General features: G+C 42.8%; 1 protein-coding gene across 6 annotated transcripts in view; it reads right to left on the bottom strand.

The window, feature by feature from the left end:
* The window catches only part of LOC121283848 (NEDD4 family-interacting protein 1-like), a 185067-nt gene that overhangs the window by 155567 nt on the left and 4277 nt on the right, over window positions 1–25223 (bottom strand). For 2 of the 6 annotated variants that reach the window (XM_041198664.1, XM_041198656.1), the window contains exons 3-4: window positions 8684–8808; window positions 4359–4425 (exon numbers count right to left, since the gene is read on the bottom strand). In XM_041198664.1, coding sequence (XP_041054598.1) covers window positions 4359–4425; window positions 8684–8808 — 192 coding nt within the window. Of the gene's footprint in view, window positions 1–2617; window positions 2875–4358; window positions 4426–6497; window positions 6992–8683; window positions 8809–25223 lie in introns of those variants that run through there. The other 4 variants (XM_041198639.1, XM_041198647.1, XM_041198677.1 and 1 more) reach the window with 4 other exon arrangements.

Genomic DNA, 25223 nt, shown 5'->3' with positions numbered 1-25223 from the left:
ACAATTATTTTTAGTTTAGTTATGTATAATGATCAAATAAGCGAAGCATGTTAATCAATTGACCCAATATTATGTTCTGATGAATTGTAAATCCTTACTTGACAAATAAAATATAACACATGTCCCTAGGCCTGTGCAAAGCTAGGGTTATGTGGTTTAATTGTAGACCATTATTGCAAAGCTAGTCTTGGTTGATTAAGCCCGAGTCTGGAACCATTGCGCTCCCTAGCAACTATCAGTTTTGTATTCATTACCTAAGACTCAAAGGCTTGTTATGTGAAAAGAATAGCTGTGAGGTTTCAAGCCTTCAACCCTGTGTCTTAAGCTCGTTTAGTTTTGAACATATAGGGCTATATCTCCTGGTCGGCAAGCGGCAGTGGGGGGGCCCTGCTCGCTGATGCGTAAAATGACAAGGGGTGATGTTGGGCGTGCGTCCCGATGTCACAGCACATCATTCACACTTTCAGTTCGGCGGGCGTGCACTTGAGTCGGCTGCTCGCCCGCCGACCTGTCAACGGCCTATTAAGGCCATTAACAAAGTAGTTGAAGTCATTAATGGACCTGCCCGTCCAACCTTAAGGTTGGTGGGCAGGCCAGGAGCCCTGGCAGGCTTCTGAAAAAGCATGAGACCTCATCCACAGGTGGGATGAGGTTTCAGGAGGATTTAAAATGCTCACAATATTTTAAAATAAAAGTTATGGACATGTCGCAACTCATGTGACAGTGTCACGAGGGGCCATGGCAAGGAAATTTTTTTCTCAGCTTTATTTAAAGCTTAAAATGTGAGCCAATCTCCCTGAGGCAGCACTTGCCTCAGGGAGATCTGTGCGTTCCTCCGCATGCATGCATGAAAGAGTGCACTCCCGGCTCAGGGAATTTCACTATCACTGAGTCAAACTAGCGCTATTATTGAGAGTTTTGAACAGGACCCTCATTTTCTTTATTTAATTAAAAATTTCTAAACATTATCACAGAAAGGGTTTGCCACATTGTAGATAATAGATACAATCAAAATGGGTTTGAAAACAGAAATGTTTGGCAAATGATTGAAAGAAAATGAAATATGTCAGGGAAGTTTATGGCATAACATTTAGTAATGAAGTGTTCCCAAATCCTTGGTGGAAGAATAATGGCCACCTGCAATTGAATTATAAAGTAACTCTAAAAGATAGGCGCTTAGCAACAATAAGATGAGGAGCAATAGCACATCTTAATTGTAAAGTTCAGGTGATATCATAAATTCTGAAACAAACCTTCAACTTGTATTCCAAGGTAAGAATCACAGCCTTCAACTCACTGCCATTTTAGTGGAAAATTTTTCTAAAGCTTTATCGGAGTTTAAAAATTAGGACCTAATAAAAATTCTTCTCTCAAGAATTAGCTAACCAAATAGTTTTATAAGGCTTGAAAATATATGCTAAACTGATAGTAACATATGTAGCACAAAATGAAGATTATTGTTAGCAATTACTTAGTAAAATTTGATTTTTTTCATGTTAAAATGTTGTACATTTGTAATGTCTGGATATGTAAACATGACAACCAGATCAAAATTACTGCTCTTTAACTCTATTAGTTATAATTTTCGAAATGCCTACATTGACCTCAATTGGCAATCGCCTATATTGTAGGTGCTTAACCAGACTTACTCAGGAAAAAACAGCTTAAATGCACAAAATTGATCAAATGAAACCACTTGAATGTTCACCAAACCAAACAAACTTGTTTACACATATCACTTAGTCAAAGCATTTTACCTGTCAATTTTTCTGTTTCTTAGAACGGTGCTTAATTCCAGAATAATGTGGCAGCCAACTAAGGCACAAACCATCTGACAATTATTTAACCCACCCTTATAACAACAAGTTCTATTAGCAAACAATGTTACATAAATCCTAGCTTTATCTATTTTTCCATTAGAGATCTTTTATGTTTGTGGAATTGTGCAAAGCCCATGAATCATAGATTATTCTTGGGCAGCTCTTTCGAGGAATGAGATACATAATCAAGACAACCTTCACTGTGTGCTGTTAACTTCATTGATAAATCTGGTTTTAAGTGTGCATATGTTATTTGGTGACTTCAACTTTGTGAAATGTTATTGCAATTTTTCAAAGTTACAGTCTAGTAAACAAAATTCTGTCCATGCTGTAATATTGCAAATCTTAATTTTAGTTTAACCCAAGAAAATGAGATACAATCTGATTCCTGGTAGACTAGTCACTTTTAATGCCTTTAATATGATCAAAGCAAGCTAAAACTTGAGGTAACTCAGTTCCAATATAGTCTTTCAAGCGTCTCCAGGAATTATATTTGGCTTAAAGGGGAGTGTAGTGTGGCGGGCATCCCCAACATAGCTTTAGTGTACTTTAATTATTAGATGCTAATTTGCTTTTCAAAATGAGGTTTGGATTTTTGATGATACAGCACTGTTGAGTTGTACGTCTTCAAGCCCAGAACGCTGGGCTGCCTCTTTATTGTGTCCTTCCACTACAGGCTGCACTGTCGCAGCACTTCCCTGTCTAACCAATGATTGGCAACTTCTACACACCATTTGAAGACTTGTTAAAACCAATAATTCAAATTGATGAGGGCAAAGGAGTAAGATCACAACTCATAATATTACAGTGTTGCAATTTATTAGCTTTCTAAAATGAATTTATTAAATTAATTGTATAAAATATGTTCTCCCAACTTAAAGTTTATTAGAATGTAGGATCATATTATTCCTGAATTACAGCAGGTGTGCTTGTTTGATGACATATATTCAAGAGCAGCAATATTAGGCAAAACATCTAGGCTAGTCCTGCAGTCGCCTGTCACCAAATATTTGGAACTCCTCATGGTCTTGCTACAGTGGGCTGGTCTCCTGCACTGGGGATACATCACATTATTAAAGTCTTATATATAAGGCTAGGGTAGAATACAAGAATGTAAAATAACAAGATACGGCCTTAAGACACAATAACTGAATTATTTTCTGATAGATCTCAACCCTTCCTTTACACCATCTCACATAAATTCTGTACTCAATTCCACCATCTAATTGCCTTTTGAATGAATTTATACTGCCTGCTTCAAGGGCTTTCATGGCTGAGAGGCACACTTTATTCTTTGGGCGGCAATGTTCCTAAGTTTTAGTCTTATTTCTTTTTATATCAAAACCCTTTGTCATAGTGAAGAATTTGCACTGGCCAGCCTAATCAAACCCCTTAACAATTTTTAAAGCTTTTATTATGCTACCTTAAGATATCATCCTTTGCCGACAAAAACAACCTCAAATTCCTTCATCTCTTTTGATATTTTAGATTTACTTCTTCGTCATTGTTTAGAATCTCATCTTACATTTTCGATAGTTAAAGGTTGAATGGATTGCCAATCCGTAAGTCAATCATCTTCCCTCATCAAAATGACTTTCAATGGTTCCCAGGCAAAATTGCACACAGTCCAAATTCCAATTTGTATAGTGCAGTTCCTCAGCAAATCAACAGCAACTAAAGCATAACTAACATTGTTAGCTGGGAAAACTAGCATAATCTATATTTGAACATCTTGTCAAAGTTAAATCTGGCCAAAAAAAAAAAGTTTAGATAATAACTATGGAAAACAAGCGTAACCAATGAAGTGCCCTAAAATCACTCTTCCAATGAAATAGCACTGTTAAGCACTTGTATTCCCACCATCATTAAGACTCTATAATAGAACGTGCTTCCCTTCACACACTAAACAGCGTGGAAAACAATATTTTCATGGGCTTCATAAGCTGCCCTGAGGTCTCCACTTAGAAAAATCATTGCAGAAACTGACTCCCTCCTTTTTACCCATGGAAATGACAGGACTCCAACCTGAATTAGGAGCAGTGGCATCAAGGGACATAATGAGAGGGAGCAGTGACAGTCAAGCTCTTTTTAGTGCCGCTACCCTAAGGCGTTTCATGAGAATGTAATGAGTGTTGGGAACTGACACTTCTCATGACCTAACACAAAATAAAGAGTTTGGGGACAGATAAAATCATAGCCAAGAAATTACTTTTGACAAATTAGTGAACAAATGCTAAACATGTTTGGATGACATTCTTCTGTCTGCTATTATTTAACCCAGGCAATAACAAATTTATCTTAAATGTTTAAAGATTGCACTAAACTAGCAGAAAAATGAAGAAGAATATGTTAAGCATTTGTCTGTTAATGCAACCGAAAATGATTTTAGGCTAATGAGAGACACTATTATAATTTTCATTTTCACATATATCCATATGCATTTATCCAACTTGCAATGTACACTTATCTATTCAAAGCACTGGGAATTGGCCAGAGAAAGCTACAAATCAAAGCAAGTCACTTAGGAAAACATCTTACCGACAGCAAGAAAAATCCACCAGAGCCAAACTTTCCCCTCAAAATAGCCGATAAAATAATCCGAGAACTGTAAAAAGAAATATTCATATTAAATTACAAGCAAATTATCTGTTGAAACCTAATTTCAAGCAACATAGATAAGGAATAAAAATTGAGTTAGGTAGGCCAGACTGATAGCGTAGCCATACCATGATTACAGGCATGTGGAGAGGTCATTTATTCATGAAACCTGTTCTTGCTTATTGGACACCTCACATTTAAACAAACAGCAAAGGATATAGTATATAAAAGTTGAGATGTAATGATAAGTCTTTATAAAATCCTCAGTAAGAGCATAATTGGAGTACAACTGGGTGCAATTTTCAGCTCCATACTAAAGGAAAGATTTTGAGGTAATCGAGATGATAATCTGGATTGGCAATGAGTCAGGGTGACTCGGAAACACTTTAAAAAGGCTGGGTGGGTTCCAATTCCTGAATTCCCAACCCCATTCCTGGGCTGTCTGAGTTTTATGAGTGCCTTCAAATGGTGCGGGCTGATTCGGGTCAAAATCCATACCTGGCACTCCTGACCTGGCTGGGTCCATTGCAGACATAGGCATGGCCTATTCCTTGACAATTTCCATGGAGTTGGGCCAGGTTTTTAAAGCATCATGGTTAATAGCACCTCAGAGGAGTCCTGAGTCAAAAACTACATCAGGGAGCCTTTCAAAAGACAAATCAAAAGATCTTCCTCATGATCCCCATGCCAACCTATGGCCTTCCACCCACCTCCTATGGCCCTTCATGCCTCTTATGCCAAACTATGCTCCTCAACCCACGCCCCATGGCCGTCATGCCCCCTATGTCAATCTACACCCCTCCACCCATGGGCCCTCATGCTCCCTATTCCAAGCTTTGCCCCTCCATCCACCCCCTATGACCCGTCATCCCTCCTACATCAAGCAACACCCCTCCACCCATCCTCATGCCCCCAATGCCAAGCTATGACACTTCCATGCCCATTTAACCTCTATGGACACGATCAAAACTATGAACCCTATAGTGACAATAGGATGTGTAAAAATAAAAGCTTTTAAAAAAGCATTAATTCATTACTTTCCACTATGTTAAAAGGTCCTTTCACCATAGCCCAATAAAAGTGTCAATCATCCAGGAACTTTAAAGCATCAGTAGCAGAAAGTACAAGACCTTGAAACCTCTTAACCTTGTGTACATAACCATTGTGAAATTGATAACCAAGACCAAAGAGCTGTCAGTCAAGCAATGTTCTCTCTGGGGCTCAGGTATTTCAACAGAGTAATGGTTTTCTGGGCTCTCAGCCAAGCATACATAAGGGGCGAAATCATCCCAGATTTGCACTAATTGCAGTAACAGCTGGGTAAAACGTCGGCCGCCATGGCAGCTTTACACGCCATATCATTGCAAACCTGCCGCATTAATTATGCAATCCTGGGATACATGCCATTTTGATGGTGGGTGGGCTCTGATTCACCAGCCAAGCCATTACCTTGCCACTTCATCACATCAGCCGCCACATTTAAAGTACAGCCGCGATCAGTGCTTCCAGCCCAGGACTGCCACAAAGAAGACATGGCCCCAAAAGGCAAGAAGATTGCAGCCCTCGAGTGCCTTTTGGATACCGTGGAGGCCTGCTGAGATGACCTCTACCCTGCTCTGGCCACAGGAGGGGCAGCAACATTACCACTCTGGCCCAGAAAAGGTCAGGCACCCAGTGTGGATAGAGGATGAATGATCTCATCTGTGCAGCCAGGGTATGGCAGCCAGCTCATCAGTCTAAGCTCACACATTCAAGCCCATCACACATTCACTGGCATCTCACTCACTGCCAGCTCAACAGACATCACCATCCATTCTCACACACACACCCTCACATCTCCATCGGGCCTCATCGCCTCTGGAGACTGCCTCCTCAGCCCTCGCCGTCTTGAGGCCACTTTAACAGATCAACATGTGGCCCCACACACGCTCTGGGATACCCTCTTTCCCCAGTACAGCTCTTGTTCTGCAGCCTCTTTCCCTGCCTGAGGCCACTTCTCCCCCTTCCCCCAGCAAGACTTTGCCCTGCAGCCATTGAAAAGCCACCCACATATGGCTGATGTGGTGGGTAGGTACCTACCCGTGAGCCTCCCTAAAAGTGATGTGGTGCTGTCTGTGAAGCCTGGCGCTGATGACTGCAAGTGTTGACTGAAGCAAGGCAGGCACACAATCCTCGAAGTCCCGAGTGAAGTTCAGCCCAACAAGTGCACGCCTCACATGTGCTGTTGTGAAACACGTCGGCATGCTTTCCCACCGTCATGGGCGGATGATCCAGTGTGGGGGGATATGTCCAGCAGGCTGGCCTTATAATGATATGCTGATGTATTACAATGAGGTTCCCGACGTTCGATGGCGAGCCGCATTCCCTGCCATCGGCGGGTGCAGTGGACGATTGCAAACTGGTTTCACCACGTCATGAAACGATTTTTGGTCTTCTTGCCATATTGTCTGCTCACGCCACCAAACACGCCCAACACCGGCGGGCACGGAAAATCCCAGCCAATGGTTTTTTTCTCCCCGTTCCAACTTTAACACTAGCCAGCCAGGTGTCCTGGATTTCCAGAAACGTGAAAGCTAAAGGGAGGCAAAGTTGCTGCGTGAATAAGGTAAGGTTTTTCCAGCATTGCTTTATTTAAGAGGAGCAGAAGTGCTTTCCCTGAGCCAACTAAGCGAACCTGTTAATATTCCCACCAACTGGATTCGAATGCCATTCGATCCCCTCCCAATATCCTTCCCAGCCCCTCCACGAATGTCTCTATTGACCTCCATCTCTCCTGGCCTCCTCTCCACTCCCTAGCTACGACCTGATGATGCAGGCCTACCCACCTGATAGCTGACAAACCCCTTAATCTGGCTAGAAAACAGATTTTGTCAGGTTTTGCCATTAATTTGGACAGAGCTTGAGGAAAACCCATTCTTCCACAAAAAAATGTGCAAAGCTGCCCCTCCCCACTCTCCCTGTTAAGACTGGGGCCATTTCCTTTCTGTACCTATTAACAAAACAACCATCATGGAAACTTTGCAGGATTGAAACCAGTCTTCATTGACATTTAACGCAATTGAAATCATGTTGCATCAAGTTCATCCCTCTTCACATTAAGGCAGATTACTAGTCCAAAATAAGGCTGGCGTTCAGATAATTAGTTTTGCATTTCGGATTCATTGGGCTAAATCTTAACTCCCAAAAACAGTGGAATGGTGTCAGGTCAAAATTCAAAAGCAGGAACCCAACTCACCTCTGTTCCAATCCCTTCTGGTTTTAGAGGTGGCTGGAAGAGCCATGAATGACAAATCCACTCATGGGGGGATTTTGGGTGGCTGGGGAGGGGTGATCATTTAAGTATTATAATTAGGTTCTAATACAAAAACAAAACACTGCAGATACTACAAATCTGAAATCAAAACAAAAAGTACTGGAAAAGTTCAGCAGGTCAGGCAGAATCAGTAGGGAGAAATAGTAGATGATTCAGCTCAAGATGACCTTCATAATGAGGCTTCTTGCCTTCATTTTAACAATCTATCTATCTATTTTAATGATTGATCTATTTTTAACTCTGTCAGCTAGGTTTTCCAGACCTTGGGAAACCCAACAGGTGAAAGGTGTGCGAGGAGCTGAATCCATGAGGTAAGAACAGGAATGTTTCCACCAGGCCCAACAAGCTATTCATTTTTCCACGCTCCCCCAACTTCCTGACAATCTGCCTGCTCCACCCCCACCACCATCAAACCCTCAACTCCCACCACCATCGGAGCCCCAAGTGCCCTTGGACCAAAATCGGAATGCCCCATGCAGGTGCCAGTGACCATTCCCATACAAACCCTCTCCCTCCAATAGACCTAGCTGCTTTTCTGGGCTCCAGCATTCTTCTCGAGGCTGCCACACCCCAAAGGCCTCCAGGCTGTCAGTTTACCCACCTATGGACAGGAAACTGATGGTAAAAGACTTAAAGGACCTACAGGATGGTTGGAAAACTTGTTATTCTTTAGGTTTCTCAACCTCAAAACTGCAGCCCCAGACAAAATGCATGCCTGAGCTAAAATACAGGCCAATGCTTCTCCTAAGGTATAATCCAGCACATTTTGGATTCTGAGACCATTTGTTTTGAAATACTCTCTTGAACGCTAATTATGGGTATTATGTCTTCCAAAATTACAGTAAAACTAACAAGAAGCATATTCTCAAGTAAAACAAATAACAGGAGCATTTAAATAGAGATATAATTCTTCCAAAGCATTTGTGACTGTCATAAGACATTGAACACTTACCCTTACAATAAGAATCCACTTTATAAGAGACAGCCCAAATCCAGAGATGGCTCCATATCTGCCTGCAATGGTGTTGGTTGAGCAGAAGGATAAAAAGAATCCAATCCAGTTAAATATAAATGCAACTAAAAAACAAAGAAAATGAAAGTAGTCATTCATTTGAAAGAATTACCAGAATTATAAATAAAAGCAAAATATTGCGGATGCTAACAGAATGATAAACCTTATTATTTTGCATTGGCAGTTGCAGTGCATAGTATTAGTTACAGTGTATGTAATAATCACTTCAACATAGAATTTCTGCTTTGGGCACGGTGGAGAAAATGCACTGTTTGTCTGATCTGAAGTTACGGTTCAAGTTCATGTCCAAATTCATTGTCATAACAAACAAAAACATTTCTTGTGAATCAGCAGAACAGAACAATGTGAATGGGCATGATCAATAAGTTAATGGGAACAAAATCAATCGGGCCTCAAATATCTGAGGAGGGCTCCTATAAAATGCCATTGTGATCATTAAATATAAAGAAACACTCTTTCTAGGACAAGTCTGGTTGATTAATTTAATCCAAAGCGCTGGTGTGCAATTTCAATCTGAGCTTTGTGCAATTTAGTTTAAGGGATGAACTGATCTGACTGATTTCTGTTAAAACTAATGTGTAAGTTAATAAATGCTTAAGTTTTAAAATGCATTTAATAATGCATGGGTTTTAAGAGCAGTAATAAGTGTTTTCAATCTGAGCAGTGTGCAAATTGGTTAAAAATCTCTACATTGATTAGTCAGTGATTGTAATTACTCTCCTAAGCATTTTGTCAAGCAGTCTCGAAGTATTCCTTGCTCCCAGCAATTGATTAGTGAAAGGCTGAAAAAAAATGGCTGTAGGAGAGCCTTTAACATTGTGGATGGGAACCTCCAGGCTCTCCTCGAAATTCAGATACAGCAAAGGGACCTGTTTGTCTCTTCTGGATGGTGAGGAGACATGCCTGGAAGGATGTTATGGAGGTGTTGATGGGGTACATGTTAATCACTAGGATGGCAGATCAAGATCAGAGAAAAACCCGGTAAGGTGAGAAACCTATTTCCTTCTGCCATGCCCAATCCATCTGACTTGGGAGTATAACAAAATCAGCAATGTGTCAGAGAGGACTGAACCCTTTCTTCCTGCTAGGTACACAGGATTAGCTCACTGGAATTGATAGTCACACTTGATCATTTCCTTTTTGTTTTTATAAGTGCACAATGTCTGAAAAAGGTCAAAGACTGGTCAGGGAATCCAAAAGCTTCATGTGTTGAGCACAGGAGCACAAAGCAATGGAGTAGCTACTCACATCTTTGGAGGCAAGGCAGATTGGGGGAGTCCAGTAAGTGAGTAGCTACTTGTTTCCCATTCAAAGCTTCCATGCAAGAGGTTTGCAATCCACACCATTCCCCTCCTTCCAGCAAGATAAACCTGATTTTCTCCATACGGCTCAGAAAAATCGAAGGCGCTTCCAATGGAGCAGTCAGAAAAGAATGACTTGGAAGTGGAGGGGCGAAAGGGCTGAAAATGTGGAGAAGTAAGGCAGAGCAGTCAAAGTGGGAGATGGAGGGAGGAAGTATTATTTTATGAAGGAAACACCTAATTTAGGGAAGATATTAGAGTATATGCAGGTGATAGACCGATTTCAATTTTGACTAGTCAAAATTTTTCTTCCTTTCCTAGTGTGTTAATGACCCAACCAGCAGACCAGAAGAGCTCTTTGTTGGGTGCAATCTTTACGCTTCACCCCGCTATTGAATTTAATGAAACACAAAATTGGGCAATATAGTAAAATTGGCATCGGACCGGAATCCAATTCAGCCCCACCAGGTAGATTAGCTTAGAATAGTCCTGGCGGTTAAAAAAACATTAACACATTGTGATAACCCTAAAGGGATCCTTCTATACCTGACTGTTCAATTGGTACTGCCAACCCCATTACAATTTATTTCAAAAAGGAAATTCACTCATGTCCCCATAGCCAAATAGAACACAACAGAACTTATTCATAAATTGAATGAAAAACCTTGCCTCAAATGTTTGAGAATTTGGTTCTGCAGACTCTCCATTGTTAACATTGGCCCAGATTCTATTTATAAATACACCAGTAACTTTTTCTTTATTCATTCATGGATGTCAGCAGTCCTGGCAAGGCCAGCAATTATTGCCCATCTCTAATTGTCCATTAGAATGTGGCTATGAGCTGCCTTCATGAACTGCTGTAATCCAGGTGGTAGGTACACTCACCATGACCTGAAACAAGGAGCAGGAATTTCCCCCAATGCACCAAGTGCAGCCGCGGGCGTGAAAAACCGCATTCTACCTGCTGGCTGCAATGGCCAGTTTTCGTGCCATATCGTCCCTGCCACATTAATTATGCACATACCGGAAACACGCCGGATTATGGCAGGCAGCCTCTGATTTTCCTGCCCCACCGTGAGCTCATCGCTTCTTAATGTCGGGCACCATATTTAAAGGACACCTGTGCACAGCTTCTTTACTGACTGCAGCCCAGGACTGCTACACGGACAAAGCATGCTGCTCTGAAATTCAATGACGCCTCACTGGATCGCCTGCTGACACAGTCGAGGCCCACCATGATATCCTTGGTCCCTGTGATGGCCAGAGAAGGTCCAGCAACCTCGCCACTCTGACTTGGGAGTCAGTGACAGAGGTGCCAACGCAGCCCAGGAGAGGTCAGGCACCCCAGTGCAGAAAGGGATGAACGATCTAATCTGTGCCTCCAGGGAAAGGCAGCCACTCTCAACTCTCACACTCACCAGCCCATCACAAATTCACAGACATCTCACACACTGCCAGCTCAAGGGACATCATCACTAACTCTCTCACACACACCTTCACAAATCCATCTGGCCACATTTTGTGTCCTCAACCCGTCCCCACACATGGCAGGCATACATATCATTTGCCCTGGCATGCGTCTCCCTTGCACTCTCCATCTGTCTTTATGCAGGAGAAGCTCACACACAATCACAGGGAGAGGTCTCAGACCGAGGGATGGAGTGGGCAAAATCAAGGTCCTCACACCCTACAAGAATTAAGCCATCGAGCTGGCTGGAGAGGACGTGGACTGCGCCTGTACCAATAAGGTGGGCAGTGCACACCCAAGTGAGGATCCTGTACCAGCTCATCCTTCAGGCAACTGCACTGTGAGAGTACTGTCCTGCCATGCACTAATTATCTCTCCTTTCTTTCATAAGCACCCCTGGAAAGTGCCCAAAGGCATCCATAAGCCAGGCCTTCAGCTCCAGCCCTGACGACACATCGGATGAAGAACCAGAGGAGAGCACATAGAAGACCTGTCACAGCAATCACCCACACATGATTGAGGTGTATAAAATTATGAGGGGCATAGCTAGGGTGGACAGGAAGGAACTTTTCCCCTTGGTGGAGGGATCAATAACCAGTGGGTCATAGATTTAAGGTAGGGGCAGGAGGTTTAGAGGGGATGTGAGGAAGAACTTTTTCACCCAGAGGGTGGTGGGAATCTGGAACTCACTGCCTGAAAAGATGGAAGAAGCAGAAACCCTCATAACATTTAAGAAGTATTTGGATGTCATGGTATACAAGGCTATGGGCCTAGTGCTGGAAAATGGGATTAGAAAAGCTAGGTAGTTGTTTGACCGGCACAGACTCGATAGGCTGAAGCACCTTTTTCTGTGCTGTAGACATCTATGACTCCGTGACACATGCTCCACCAGCTCAGAGACACACACCTTGATGGGACTTGATTCTAGACTAGCCTCGTGGTCACAATCTGGTGAACACAGCACACAATCTGGTCCACAGCAGGTGAGGGACATCTGAGGTCGCTGGCACTTAGAGGACTGCTGGAGGCCAGAATTCTGCTGAGTCTGAGTCAGATAGCGAGCCTCCGGACTCGGTCCTAAATTAGTTGGCGAAGCTGCAGTGACGTTCGCAGGAACAATTAGGAAGGGTTGTCAGCTGCATTCCTCAGATTTCAATGGACTGAAGCCAACACTGGTAGGACGGCAGCCACCACGGAGAACTTGGCCCAGGACATTGGTCCTGCACTGCTGCAAGAGCAGCACTCCATCACTGTAACCATTGGTGCACCCATTGGTGGCTATGCGAGAGGGGAGCAAGGCACCTAGATCTCACTCCAGCTGCCCCTTCTGCTCAAGGAATCAGCCAGAGGCCCTCAGGCACCCACAGGGAGGAGGACCAGCAGCTGGACACCTCTGTGCCATCTACCCAGGTGACTCAGGGACTGTCTGGCACATCCGAATCCCCTCTTCCTGTGATCCCATCACCTCCAACTCCACAGGCCACGGAGGGTGCATCTGCTCCACAGCAGGATACCCAAAGCAGGCTGGGGCCCCTCCAGGTCTCAGCTCTCCAAAAGACACCCGCCAAGGTCATCACAGACAACGGGGTGTAGTGTTAGGGTTAGGAAAGCTAAAAAGATTTAGGAGCACAACGGTGGCATGGATGTTCACAACATGTATATAATGTTCACAAATTTAAATAGAATCGCACTCACTTCACATCTCCCCTCGTGTATGCCTATGGTAAATGCTGAGTTGTTCAAATCCCAAAGTGCAACTTGAAACAACTGCCCCAAATTGTTTTGCAATTTGTATAAATTTCAAGAAGCGTATCTTGAATTCAGTCATAATAAGACCACCAAGTCTAATAAATTTTTACAAAACTAGATTAAACATTTATTAATAAAAGAAATGATTTTAGGCACATATGTATGTCTTCAAGTTACTATTATGATAACTTCTAAATCGCCTACTTAATCTATCTCCCAGTTACACTTTTGTTAAGGCAACAATAAGACACATATTTCTGTTTGAATTTTCTGTTTGGCAGGGGTGTGGAGTGGGAGCATGTGTGGGTGGGCGTGAACTCAATCACCGCCCGTGATCAGGTCTGCGTCACCAATTTACGCAGGCCAATTAAGGTCTACCCAGCGTAATGCCCGACTCCCATGGATAGCGGGAGTGGGTGGGTGGCAGCGGGAGTGCATTGTCCACCGGGTCCAATGGCGCAGGCAGCCTTTGTAAGGCTGCTCACAATGTCAAGTGGAAGGGCTCACCAGAGGGCTTCTGGTGAGCAGGCCAGTCTGGAGGGTAGGCCAGCAGGACTGGCCAGTCCGGAGGATAGGCCATCGGGGCAGGCCAGTCCGGAGGATAGGCCATCGGGGCAGGCTAGTCTGGAGGGTACACTAGCGGTGCAGGAGAAGCTGGAGGGTAAGGCAGTGGGACGGGCCAGGCTGGAGGGTAGGGCAGGGGGCTAGTGTGCCCCTTGTTTCTCAGATGATTGCCTTGCTGCCCTCCTCGAGGAGGTGGCAGCACGGCAGGAGGTACTGGTTCCACAGGATGGGAGGAGGAGCCCCCCCTACATGACGAAACATGCCTGGGAGGAGGTGGCGGAGGCAGTGAGCTCCTGCAACATGGTGCAGTGCACCTGGATCCAGTGTTGCAAGCGCTTCAACGACTTGTGCTCTTGCAGGATGAGTACCATGTTGGCATTGGTCATGTAACCCAGCAGGTCGGCCTCCCCCACTGCTGCCCACCCTGCTCAAGTCTGAGTGTAGGGACTGCATTGAACAATTGATGGCATTTGTGCTTTGCTGGGTGGGCCAGCAGATATTGCCCTTGCTGAGGTCAGCCTGAGAGAGTGGTGAAGAGATGGGTTCTGCCCCCACACATGTCGTACACTGAGACCCACATGACTGGTTTGGGGGCAACCTGGAAGAGCTGCACCTAGGCACTGTGTTTGAACTGCAGGACGTGTCCAAGTCAGGGTGATGAGATGCTGGGAGGGGAGCTTCAAGGTGGCATAGCAATGAACCATCCGCTGCCCTCTGTGCTCCACGTGCTTGCACCTCCTTTCTATGGAAGGTTAGACCGCGTGGTGCCTAATGTGATGTAGGCAGCATGTGTCCAAGGGGGTGGTGGGGGTGTGTGCAGCAGGCCTAGCTTCTTTGTGTGAGTGCTTGGCAGCAGCGGGGTGAGGTGGTTCTGGAGCCCTGTTATGTCCCACTCTGGTTGGGGTGGGCCGTGCGCGAAGAGAGGCCATGTACAATTTTCACTAATCAGTGCTCGGCTCTCATTTTCAGGAGAAGAATGCCCATAATGCGGCAGAGCTTGCCAGGACTGGCAGCAGCCAGGCCCAGTTAGCCATTCTTAGCCGCTTCGAACAAGGCCCTGGATCTGGAGAGGTGCCATGCACCAAGGTCCACTGGTGTCGGTGGGGCTAGGGTGCCAAGGCCAGATATTTATGCCCAACAGCGAGGTCAGCATTGTCCTCACAATAGCCACAGCAGTGCTGAATGTAATTGATTTAATTTTGCAACATGGCTTGACCATTGCTTATGGAAGGATGAGTGTATAATAATCCGGAGGACAGGGATGCAAATTGACATTGTCTCCACGTTAACTGATCTAATGTCCTTGTTCTTCCTTTCAGCATCAGCGGAGCAGGGCTGGCACGAGGAGCAGCAGAGGCTCCATCTCACACCTGAGGGCCCTGGAATCTCACCAGCATCACACCATCTCTGCCAGGCAGGCACCAGCACAGATACTAGCACCTCAGTGGGAATTAGAACATCAGCTGGTGTCCCGGGGCACAGCGGTGAGGGCACTTCACAGTCACTGGAGGAGCTGGAGAGACAAAGAATGCCCTTGGCGCCAGCAGTTGGAGGACTGAAGGGGATCAGGCACATGCTCAGATGGTGCCTGATGATGTGCCTCTGGAGTCGTCCATGATGCAGCAAGCGCAGAAATGCGGCCGGGTATGCGGGAGCATCTAGGGGAGATTACATGAGGCTGTGCTTGGCGTGGTGTCCCTGGTGGAGTTTACGCGGACGATCACCAAAGCAACGAGCCACATGTCCGAGTGCCATGCGTCCTCCATAGAGGGAGTAGCGTCTCTCATGGAGAGCCCCCTCCAGGAGACCCACTATCCTAAACCAGTCGAATCCAAAGTGAGTTTTCTTAACTTCAGTTCTGTGAAGACAGCAGCTTGAGGCATAGATGCTGAAGGCTTTTCACACTAATTAGATCCTAAAAATGACTTCCCTTACAGACAGCCTTCACTCCTTTATACATATTTTGCCCTTTGAATGCAAATCCCCATTGTTTCACTGTGTCTTTGGATTTTATCTTTTAGATAATAAAAATCTCTCATAGCACTAACTTTTACCCATAATCTTTGGGGAAAAAATAGACACAGAGAACAGGATTTTACACTAGGTGTGCGGGGGTGGGCCCGACATGCTGGAGACGTGCGATGATGTTGGGTGGGCGTGTGTCCTGACATCATCGCGCAGTCTTACAATGTTTCATTCGACAGGCGCTTGCCGGAGTCAGCTACGCGCCCACCGATAATTGAAAGGCCTATTAAGGCCATTAAACAGGTAATTACCATGAATGTTACGCTGCCCGTCCAACCTAATGGTTGGCAGGCAGGTGAAAAGGCTAAGCGGCCTTTACAATCCACGAGAGGAATGAGGTTTCATAAAGCTTTTATGAATTAAAAATAAAAACTTTTTCTGAAAAATAAAAACATGTCCCATCTCATGTGACACAGTCACTTGAGGGGATATGTTTCATTAAATTTTTATTGCATTATTTCATTTATTTATTTTTATAAAAAGTGCTTCAATCTCCCTGAGGCAGCTCCGTGCCTCAGGGAGATCGAAGCACTCTTTTGTGCATGCTGGACCCAACTCTCCCTGCCCGCACAGGTAGCACTCAGTGTTACCGCTCGCGTATTATGCTGGTCGGGCCTTAATTGGCCCACCCGCGTAAAATGGCAGTGCGGAGCCGATTGCGGGCGGTGGTCAGCTCCACGACCACCCCCACCCCCACCTGTTCCCACTGAGCCCGCCTGACGTGGGAAAAATTGAGGCCACTGTTTTTAAACTTCACCTGGCTAGGTGACACATTTCACTCCCTCTTTTGAAAACAACCTAGTCTTGTTTATTTAAAAATGCAAATGTCCTTTTACACCTCACATTCTAAACTTACCCCATGTTTACATCAAAGCCTTCAGACTAGCTGCCTTTAATCCAATTAAGTCTCTCACACACACACACACACACACATACCGGCACAGATACCATTATTTTACAATAAATTCAAGTAACGTTATGAGAATTATTATATCTTCCTAACATCCCAGTCCTTATTAAAAAATGAACCATCATAATTTAAAAAGTCAGCTTCATTTTTATTAACCCACCTTAAACTATCTCCCATGCTTAGCTATATACTTACACTATTACATTACCAGGTGCATGTATTAGCATAACAATGTATAAACAAATCTTCATATCAACAGACATCATTTCAGTTCCGTGTCCAGGTTTTAAATGTCCAATTTTCTCTTTAAGCTTCAAACCCTTGATAGTGTATCTGCAATCAGATTTTCTCATCCTGCTACATGTATAATCTGTAGATGAAATGATTGAAGTAATAAACTCCATCTGAATAGCCTTGCACTTCTTTCTTGGAATTTTTCCAGAAGCATTAAAGGATTGTGGCCTGTATAAACAATAATTGACAAATTGTTTGCAACATAAATCTCAAAATGCTGTAATACTAACACCAAATCCAAAGTTTCCTTTTTGATCATTGAATATCTTCTCTGTTTTACATTCAACCTCTGTGAAAAATACCCTGTCAGTTTTTCAATTCCAGTGTCATCTTCTTGTAACAGTACAACCCTGATGCCTATATCACTTGCGCCAATGGCCAACTTAAATTGTTTGGTGCAATTGGGTACTGCCAAAACTGGTGTCATAATTAATACAGAATTAAATCAAATTAAATCAAATTGTCAAATGCCTTCTGACACTCCAGTGTCCATTGAAACGTCTTGTTATTTTTTAATAGTTCAGCCAGTGGAGCAACCACACTGCTAAAATTGGTATAAATTTCCGATAAAACCCACTCTTACCCAGAAATTTCAAAATTTCTTGTTTTGCTGTTGGCACAGAGAAATCCATGATAGCCTTGACTTTCACATCTCTTAGAGCTACCTTACCATGTCCAATGGTATGGCCTAGATATGTAACTTGAACTTTTGCAAATTCACTATTAGCCAAGTTCAACACCAAATTAGCTTCTTGTGATCAAGTAAATAATTCTTCCAGATGTTGTAAATGCGCCTCCCATGTCTGACTTAAAGCTATCAAGTCGTCAATATAAACAGCACAATTGCTCAGACCTACAAATACTTTGTTTGTCAGTCTTTGAAATGTTGCAGGTTCATTTTCCATACCAAACAGCATGACTTTAAACTGATATAGCCCACCTAGCATCACAAAAGCCAATATCTCCTTTGCTCTCTCTGATAACGATACTTGCCAATACCCTTATAGCAAGTCAATCTTTGTGATAGATTTTGATTGTCCCACTTTCTCAATACAATCTCCCAATCATGGTATGGGATATGAATCCACTTTTGTCACTGCATTCACCTTTCAATAGTCCACACACAATCTTTGTGTTCCATCTGGTTTCGGTACCAGCACAATAGGCAAACTCCAGTTACTGCAACTAGACTCAATGATATCATCTTGAAGCAAGAATTCAATTTTTTTCTGTACTTGTGACAACTTTGCTGGATTTAATCTATAATTATGCTGCCTTAGCGAAGATGAAATTTCTATGCATACATCATGGGCAAAATTTCCCCCCCGTTGGGGGGGAAGTGTGGGGATGGGTATGGGTGGGCGGCCCTCCGATCGGCACCCTCAATCGGGGGCGCAATGCCATTTTTAGTGGGCTGGCCAATTAAAGCCCACCCAGCCTGATGTCTACAGGGAAGACCTATGCGCTTCCAGTGCAGGCAGTGGGGGGGGACGACGGTGGGGGGCGGAATTCATAAAATTGAAGTGCGTCCCTTCACGCATGTGTGCGAAGGAGCGCTCCGATCTCTCTGAGACTAAGTGCTGCCTCAGGGAGATCAATTCCCAAAGTCAAAAAGTTACTGCAGTGAAAATTTCATTCACCATCCATGTCCCCGCATGTGGCAATGTCACATGAGTTGGGACAGGGATATAACGTTAATTAAAAGTGTCTCTTAATTTTTTGATTCAGCAATGAAACCTCATCTCACCCGTGGATGAGGTTTCATGCTTTTTCAGGTGGCCGCCAGCGCTCCCAACCTGCCTGCCAACCTTAAGATTGGACGGGCAGGTCCACTAATGAGCTTAATTGTTTTTTGAATGGCTTAAATAGGCCGTTGACAGGTCGGCGGGCGCACATCCAACTCGGATGCGTGCCTGCCGAATTGACAATGTAAATGACGCGGGCCTGACATCGGGATGCACAACCGATGTCAACCCACGTCATTTTACACATCAGCGAGCGGGCCTTGCCTCTGCTCGTGGACTGGAAGATGCTGGCCCATATGTAGCTAAATTCATCCTCCCGAGCTGATTTCCACAAATATTTTTGTGTAACTGCAATAGCTTTTCCAAATCACTGACACTTGTCTGGAAGGTAACTCAATATTACATTTAAATTTTCAAGTACCCCCTCATTATCCAATTTGATTAGAGGAAAATCAAATTCAGAAGCTTGCATTTCTACTTATTTCTCATTATCTACCACCACTAACACCTCTGTTTGGTCCTCTTCCCTATCAAAGTACTTTTTAAACATCTTTACATGACAGAGGTCTGCTTCTTTCTACTATCTGGAGTATCTATTAAATAATTTAGCTCACTCAATTTGTTTTCAATCCTGTAATGGCCACTAAACCTTGCATCTAATGAGTCACCCAGTACCGGTAACAGAACTAGCACTTTGTCCCCAGCAATAAAACTACGAGCTGTAGCTTTCCTGTCTGCTTTCATTTTCATCACTTGCTGTGATATCTTTAAATGTACCCTAGCCAACTCACATGATCTGTCCAATCGCTCTCTGAAGTTTGATATAAATTCCAGGAGAGCAGTTTCTGAACTTTGAGCCACCAATTTCTCATGAATCAATTTCAGCCGTCTTCTCACCTCATGACCATAAACCAGTTCAAAACGACTGAAACCAGTCCTGATAATAAAAACCTCTCATAGCAAATAACAAGAATGGTATTCCCTATCCCAGTGCTGTGGATAATCCTGACTATACACCCTCATCATAGTTTTTAGAGTTGGATGCCATCTTTCTAAGGCCCATTGTGACTCAGGAAGGTAAGCTGTTGACTTCAGCTGTTTTATTCCCAAACTGTTTATTACTTGCTTAAGCAGCTGTGACATGAATTTTGAACCCTGACCTGATTGTATTTCTTTAGGGTCTGACTCTTCAGGTCGGCGGGCGGAGGCGGGCCCCGATCGTCAATGTGTAAAATGACGCGTGGTGACGTCAGGCATGTGTCCCAACCTCACCGTGCAGCATTCCAGTCTTCAGTTCGGCAGGTGCGCACCGGAGTCGGCTGTGCGCCCACCAATCTGTCAAAGGCCTATTAACAACGAATTGTCTGGGCTGCCCGTCTAACCTTAAGGTTGTTGGGCAGGTGAGGAGCCCAGGCGGACTTCGCATTTCTCATGAAACCTCAACCATGGGTGGGATGAGGTTTTATAAATCAAATAAAATTTTTTATTGAAATTCATTGACATGTCCCAGCTCACGTGACACTGTCAGATGAGGGGACATGTCTGAATATTTTTTTCTATTATTCTTTTCAAGTTTTCATAATGAAAATAATCTGCCTGAGGCTTGGAGCTGCCTGTTGGAGATTTCTGTGCTCTTCTGCGTGCAGGCCCCGACTCTCCCTCCTCCCCCCACCCGCACAGGGAGCGCTGAGCACTTCCAAGTGCACGTCATGCTGGGCGGGCCTTAATTGGTCTGCCCGCGTAAAATGGCAGCGTGCAGCCAATCATGGGCGGCAATCGGCTGCATGTCCACCTGCGCCTGCATGACGGGGAAAAAAATTCTCCCTTAGGTAAACCACATCTTGTGAAAAATTTAATTAACTCCTCCACAATTTTCTTTGTTGTATTATTTCTCAAAGATATTGCTTCAGGAAACCTGGTAGACACATCCATTATTCTCAGTACTGATTTCCACTTTTAGTCTTAGGGAGGGGAACTACACAACCAATCATGACCCTAGTGAAAGGTTCTTCAAATGCTGGAATGGGAATTAAAGGTGCCGACTTAATCACGGCTTGTGGTTTCCCTATCACATGACGTGTGACATGTGCTACAAAACTTGACTACATCTCCATGCAATCCAGGCAAATAAAAATATTATTGTACCTTCGCCTGTGCCTTTCTAATTCCTAAATGTCCCCACTGGAATTTCATGAGCTATCCTCAGAATCTCATTTCCATATCCATATGGTAGTACAATCTGCTGCACCTCCCTCCAGCTTTCATTTGCTGAAGTATGATGAGGTCTCCATTTTCACATTAAAACACTCCCCTTAAGGTAATAACATTCTGGAATACATTTTGCTTCTTTTTCTGAGTAAGCTGTCTGATATAAATGTTTTATTTGCAAATCTTTTTTCTGTAGCTCCTTTAACCTCCTTGAGTTAAACACTTTAGCTGAATTGTCTTCCAGTCTTTCTTCCTGAACAATCTTATCAAACACAGTGTCAGCTAATTGGATTTCCACACCTTCTCCCTGCCTTTAAACTCACTTTTATTCTTGTTTCGACCTATGAGCCTGTGATTTCATTATCACACAAACTGGAAACAATCCAGGATGCTCTCTCTGCATCAATTCTGTTGAAAACACTTCTACAGGCTGCTCAACTACTATAGGCATCACCCACATTTGTGATCCAGCTATATCATTACCCAGAATATATTGAACCCCTGCAATGGGCTATTTTTCCACTGCTCCAACAATTACCTCACCTGTTTTCCACTTACTCTTTAAATTTACCTTCCACAATGGAATAAGTTTAGCATCTCCATGAACCCCACCTGTTATTATCACCTGTTCCTGCAATACTCCCTTTGAACAACAAATGTCACTATCCCAAAACATTAAGGATTGACTAGCCCCTGTGTCTCTTAAAATTTTTACATCTTTACCTACTCTATCCTGTATACATGGAAAAACTTTCCCTTCAACCCCAAAATCTTTAAACATTTCTGCAACCTGCTCCTCAGAATTCTCTTGAGTAAATGGTGAACACGTCCCATTTATTTACCTATCACTAATTTTCCCTTCTTTACTTGTACACAAACCATTGGCCTTTTCTGTGCCTGAACCTCAGAACCCACAGTACTTTTACTTCCAGTACTTTTCTGCACCCCTATAATTCCAAGAGATTTTCCTTGCAATTTCCAGCTCACACACTTCATGTGTCCAACTTTATTACAATGAAAACACGTCAATTTTCAAATGTCACTTCTACCCTCAGCACCTTACTTTTATTCTGAGAGAAAACTTGGGAATTTCCACCTACTCCTTTGCTTTCCTGACCACCCACCTTCCTTTCACCTTCCCACTTTCTATCCTTTTCTGATTTAAAAGGGTGATGAAAAAGAGGTTTAGCTCTATGAACTAACTCAGAATCACCAGTTATCTCTGCTGCTTGTCTTACCGTTTGAACCCTCTGTTTCTCCACATGAGTTCTCACTACTGGAGGGATTGAATATTTAAATTCTTCCAAAAGAATTACCCCTCTAAGAGCTGCACAAGTTGTCTCTATCTTTAATGCCCATATCCACCATCTAATTTATTTTGTTTTACTCTTTCATACTCAACATAAGTTTGCCCAAGCTGTTTTCCCATATTCCTAAATTTCTGCCTCAGAAACGACTCATAGGTACTCACAACAGCCTTTTTTTTAACCTCCTCATAGTTCATCAACATTCCTTTTGCCAGTGAAGCATAAACCTCATGTACTCTACCCACTAACCTGGACTGTAACAATAATGTCCACTTTTCCTTTGGCCATTTCATCTGTTTAGCTATCTTCTCAAATGAAATAAAGAATGCTTCAACATCTCTTTCCTCAAACTTTGGAAGAGCTTGTACAAATTTAAACACCTCCCCACTGGCTCTGGTCTGGAAATAAGTTCTTCCTCACCGACTGGCATGTCTTTTTTAACTGCCTGCATTTTAAGCTGGAACTCTCTATCTCTCTCTTTTTCCCTTTCCTCCTTTTCTAATGTTGCCATTTCTAATTCAATTTCTTGTTTTCTTTCTCTCTCCTGCCTTTCTGCCTGTTCCCATTGAAATGCACTTCCTTCTTTTTCTGCTGCCTCTAACTCAAGTTTTTTTCATTTCCTTTGCTTGTTCGAGTTCAAGCTTCTTCATTTCTAACTGAAGCCTCACTACCTCCAGCTGTGACTCACTAGTGTCAGGTATCATTTCCAACTTTAAATGCTGTGATTTCAATTATATCTGCTTTCTTAGCTCCTGCAGGTAACCCCAATTGTAATTTATCCACCAATTATATTAATTTAACTTTAGTTACCTTGTTGTACACCAATCAAAGTTATAACTTCAACTCCCTGACAGGTCTGAGCAACTGCCAAAGCCACATTGCAGCCTCACCACTTAAAAAACATTCATACCAACTCCTGAATTCAAAGTGCTTCTTGTACTCATAACCTTAAGATTCAACAACTCCGAACCAATCAAGGAATTTCAAATATATCCCGCAAAGAAACCCCAGCCAATGGTAAATGCTGAGTTGTTCAAATCCCAAAGGGAAACTTGAAACAACTGCCCCAATTTGTTTTGCAATTTGTATACATTTCAAGATGCATGCCTTGAATTCAGTAGTAATAAGACCACCAAGTCTTATAGGTTTTTACAAAACTGGATTAAATATTTATTAATAAGGGAAATGATTTTAAGCATATACAAATATCTACAAATTACTACTAAATAACTTCTAAATTGCCTACTTAATCTGATTCCCAGTTACACTTTTGTTAAGGCAACAGTAAGACACATAGATTTTAAAAGACCCAGGCAAGGTGACACACAATACCCTGAACCAGTCAAATTCAAAGTGAGTTTTCTTAACTTCAGTTCTGTGAAGACATTAGCTTAAGGCATAGATGCTGAAGGCTTTTCACACTTGTAAGATCTTAAAAATGCCTACCCTTACAGACTGCCTTCGTTCCTTTATAAATATTTTCCCCTTTGAATGCAAATCTCCATTGTTTCACTGTCTTTGGACTTTATCTTTCTGATAATAAAAATCTCTCATAGCACTAAGTTTTACCAGTAATCTTTGGGAAAAATAAACACACTGTTCCTAAACTGCATCTGGCTAGATGACACATTTCACTCCCTCTTTTGAAAACAATCTAGTCTGGTTTATTTAAAAATGCAAATGATCTTTTACACTTTACATTCTAAACTCCCCCCATGTTTACCATGTTTACATCAAAGCCTTCAGACCAGCTGTCTTTAATCCAATTAAGTCTCACACACACACACATACACACACACACACACACACACACATATACAGACATAGATATCACTATTTTACACTAAATTCCAATAACGTTATGAGATTTATTGTATCTTCCTGACATTTATAATAAGCTGTGTTGCTGTCAATCAGGTGTGATCCCATGGTCCCTCCACCTACTTATCGCCTATGTCACTATCATGGACCTCTCATCTATGTACTGTACTTCCATATCACCACAGTGCGTGGTGCTTTTCCATATCATTCTCAACACCAGTGATGCCTCGATGATGTTAAGTGTGCTTGTGGAACAAACCTCGTTCACATGCTTTGCAGGGTCATGGCATGTTTATTCTTGGCTATGTAAGATTGAGGTAGAGGTGTTCTCCTATCTTGTCTACATTCTTGAAAGGTGAGAGTGTAGTGTACAAGCAGTGATGTGTTAATGCATCAAGAAGGGTCATATATCGTGCAACTCAATATGCATTCTGTTTTCTGGCAAGGTTTTCATGCTACAAGCCAATACTCAGAGCTTGTGTGTGCTGCTGTCTTCCAGCCATGTTTCGGACTTACCGAGTGTACACCCAAGGAAAAATGTTTTGAAATCTTTTTTTTTCTGAGAGGTTCCGCAACTTCCGGATTGCACACAGTAGCGTGGTAACCCAAAAATTGCAGTGGGTCAACCGACACTATTCCTGAGCATTCACTATTTCAAATGCCAAGTAAGGAGCTAGCACAAATTTAGGCTGGTCACCCACTAATTAAAAATTAATTACATTTTTAAATTCTAAATTTTCAATGTTATACTATTAATTAAAATGGATTGATTGTTTTATCATTTCTTAACATGAAATCTTATAACAGTCTCATAAATCTTGTTATGAAATAAAACTTATGACTTTTTAGCATAATTTATCAGACTTTTTAAATATCACTTTTTAAATTGATTTCTGATCAAAATTATTGTTCTTTTTAAAAATGTTTAATTAAAAAAAATAATTATGCTCACTAAAAATGTGTATTTTTTTCCAATGCCCGTTTACTGTGATTTTCCAATGCCTGTTTAATGTGATTTTTTTCCAATGCCTGTTTAATGTGATTTTTTTCCAATGCCTGTTTAATGT

The sequence above is a fragment of the Carcharodon carcharias genome, chromosome 1 (assembly GCF_017639515.1).
Source record: "Carcharodon carcharias isolate sCarCar2 chromosome 1, sCarCar2.pri, whole genome shotgun sequence".
NCBI classification, from domain to species: domain Eukaryota; kingdom Metazoa; phylum Chordata; class Chondrichthyes; order Lamniformes; family Lamnidae; genus Carcharodon; species Carcharodon carcharias.
Note: the sequence above shows the minus strand (reverse complement) of the source record. Positions and strands in the feature narration are given on the sequence as shown.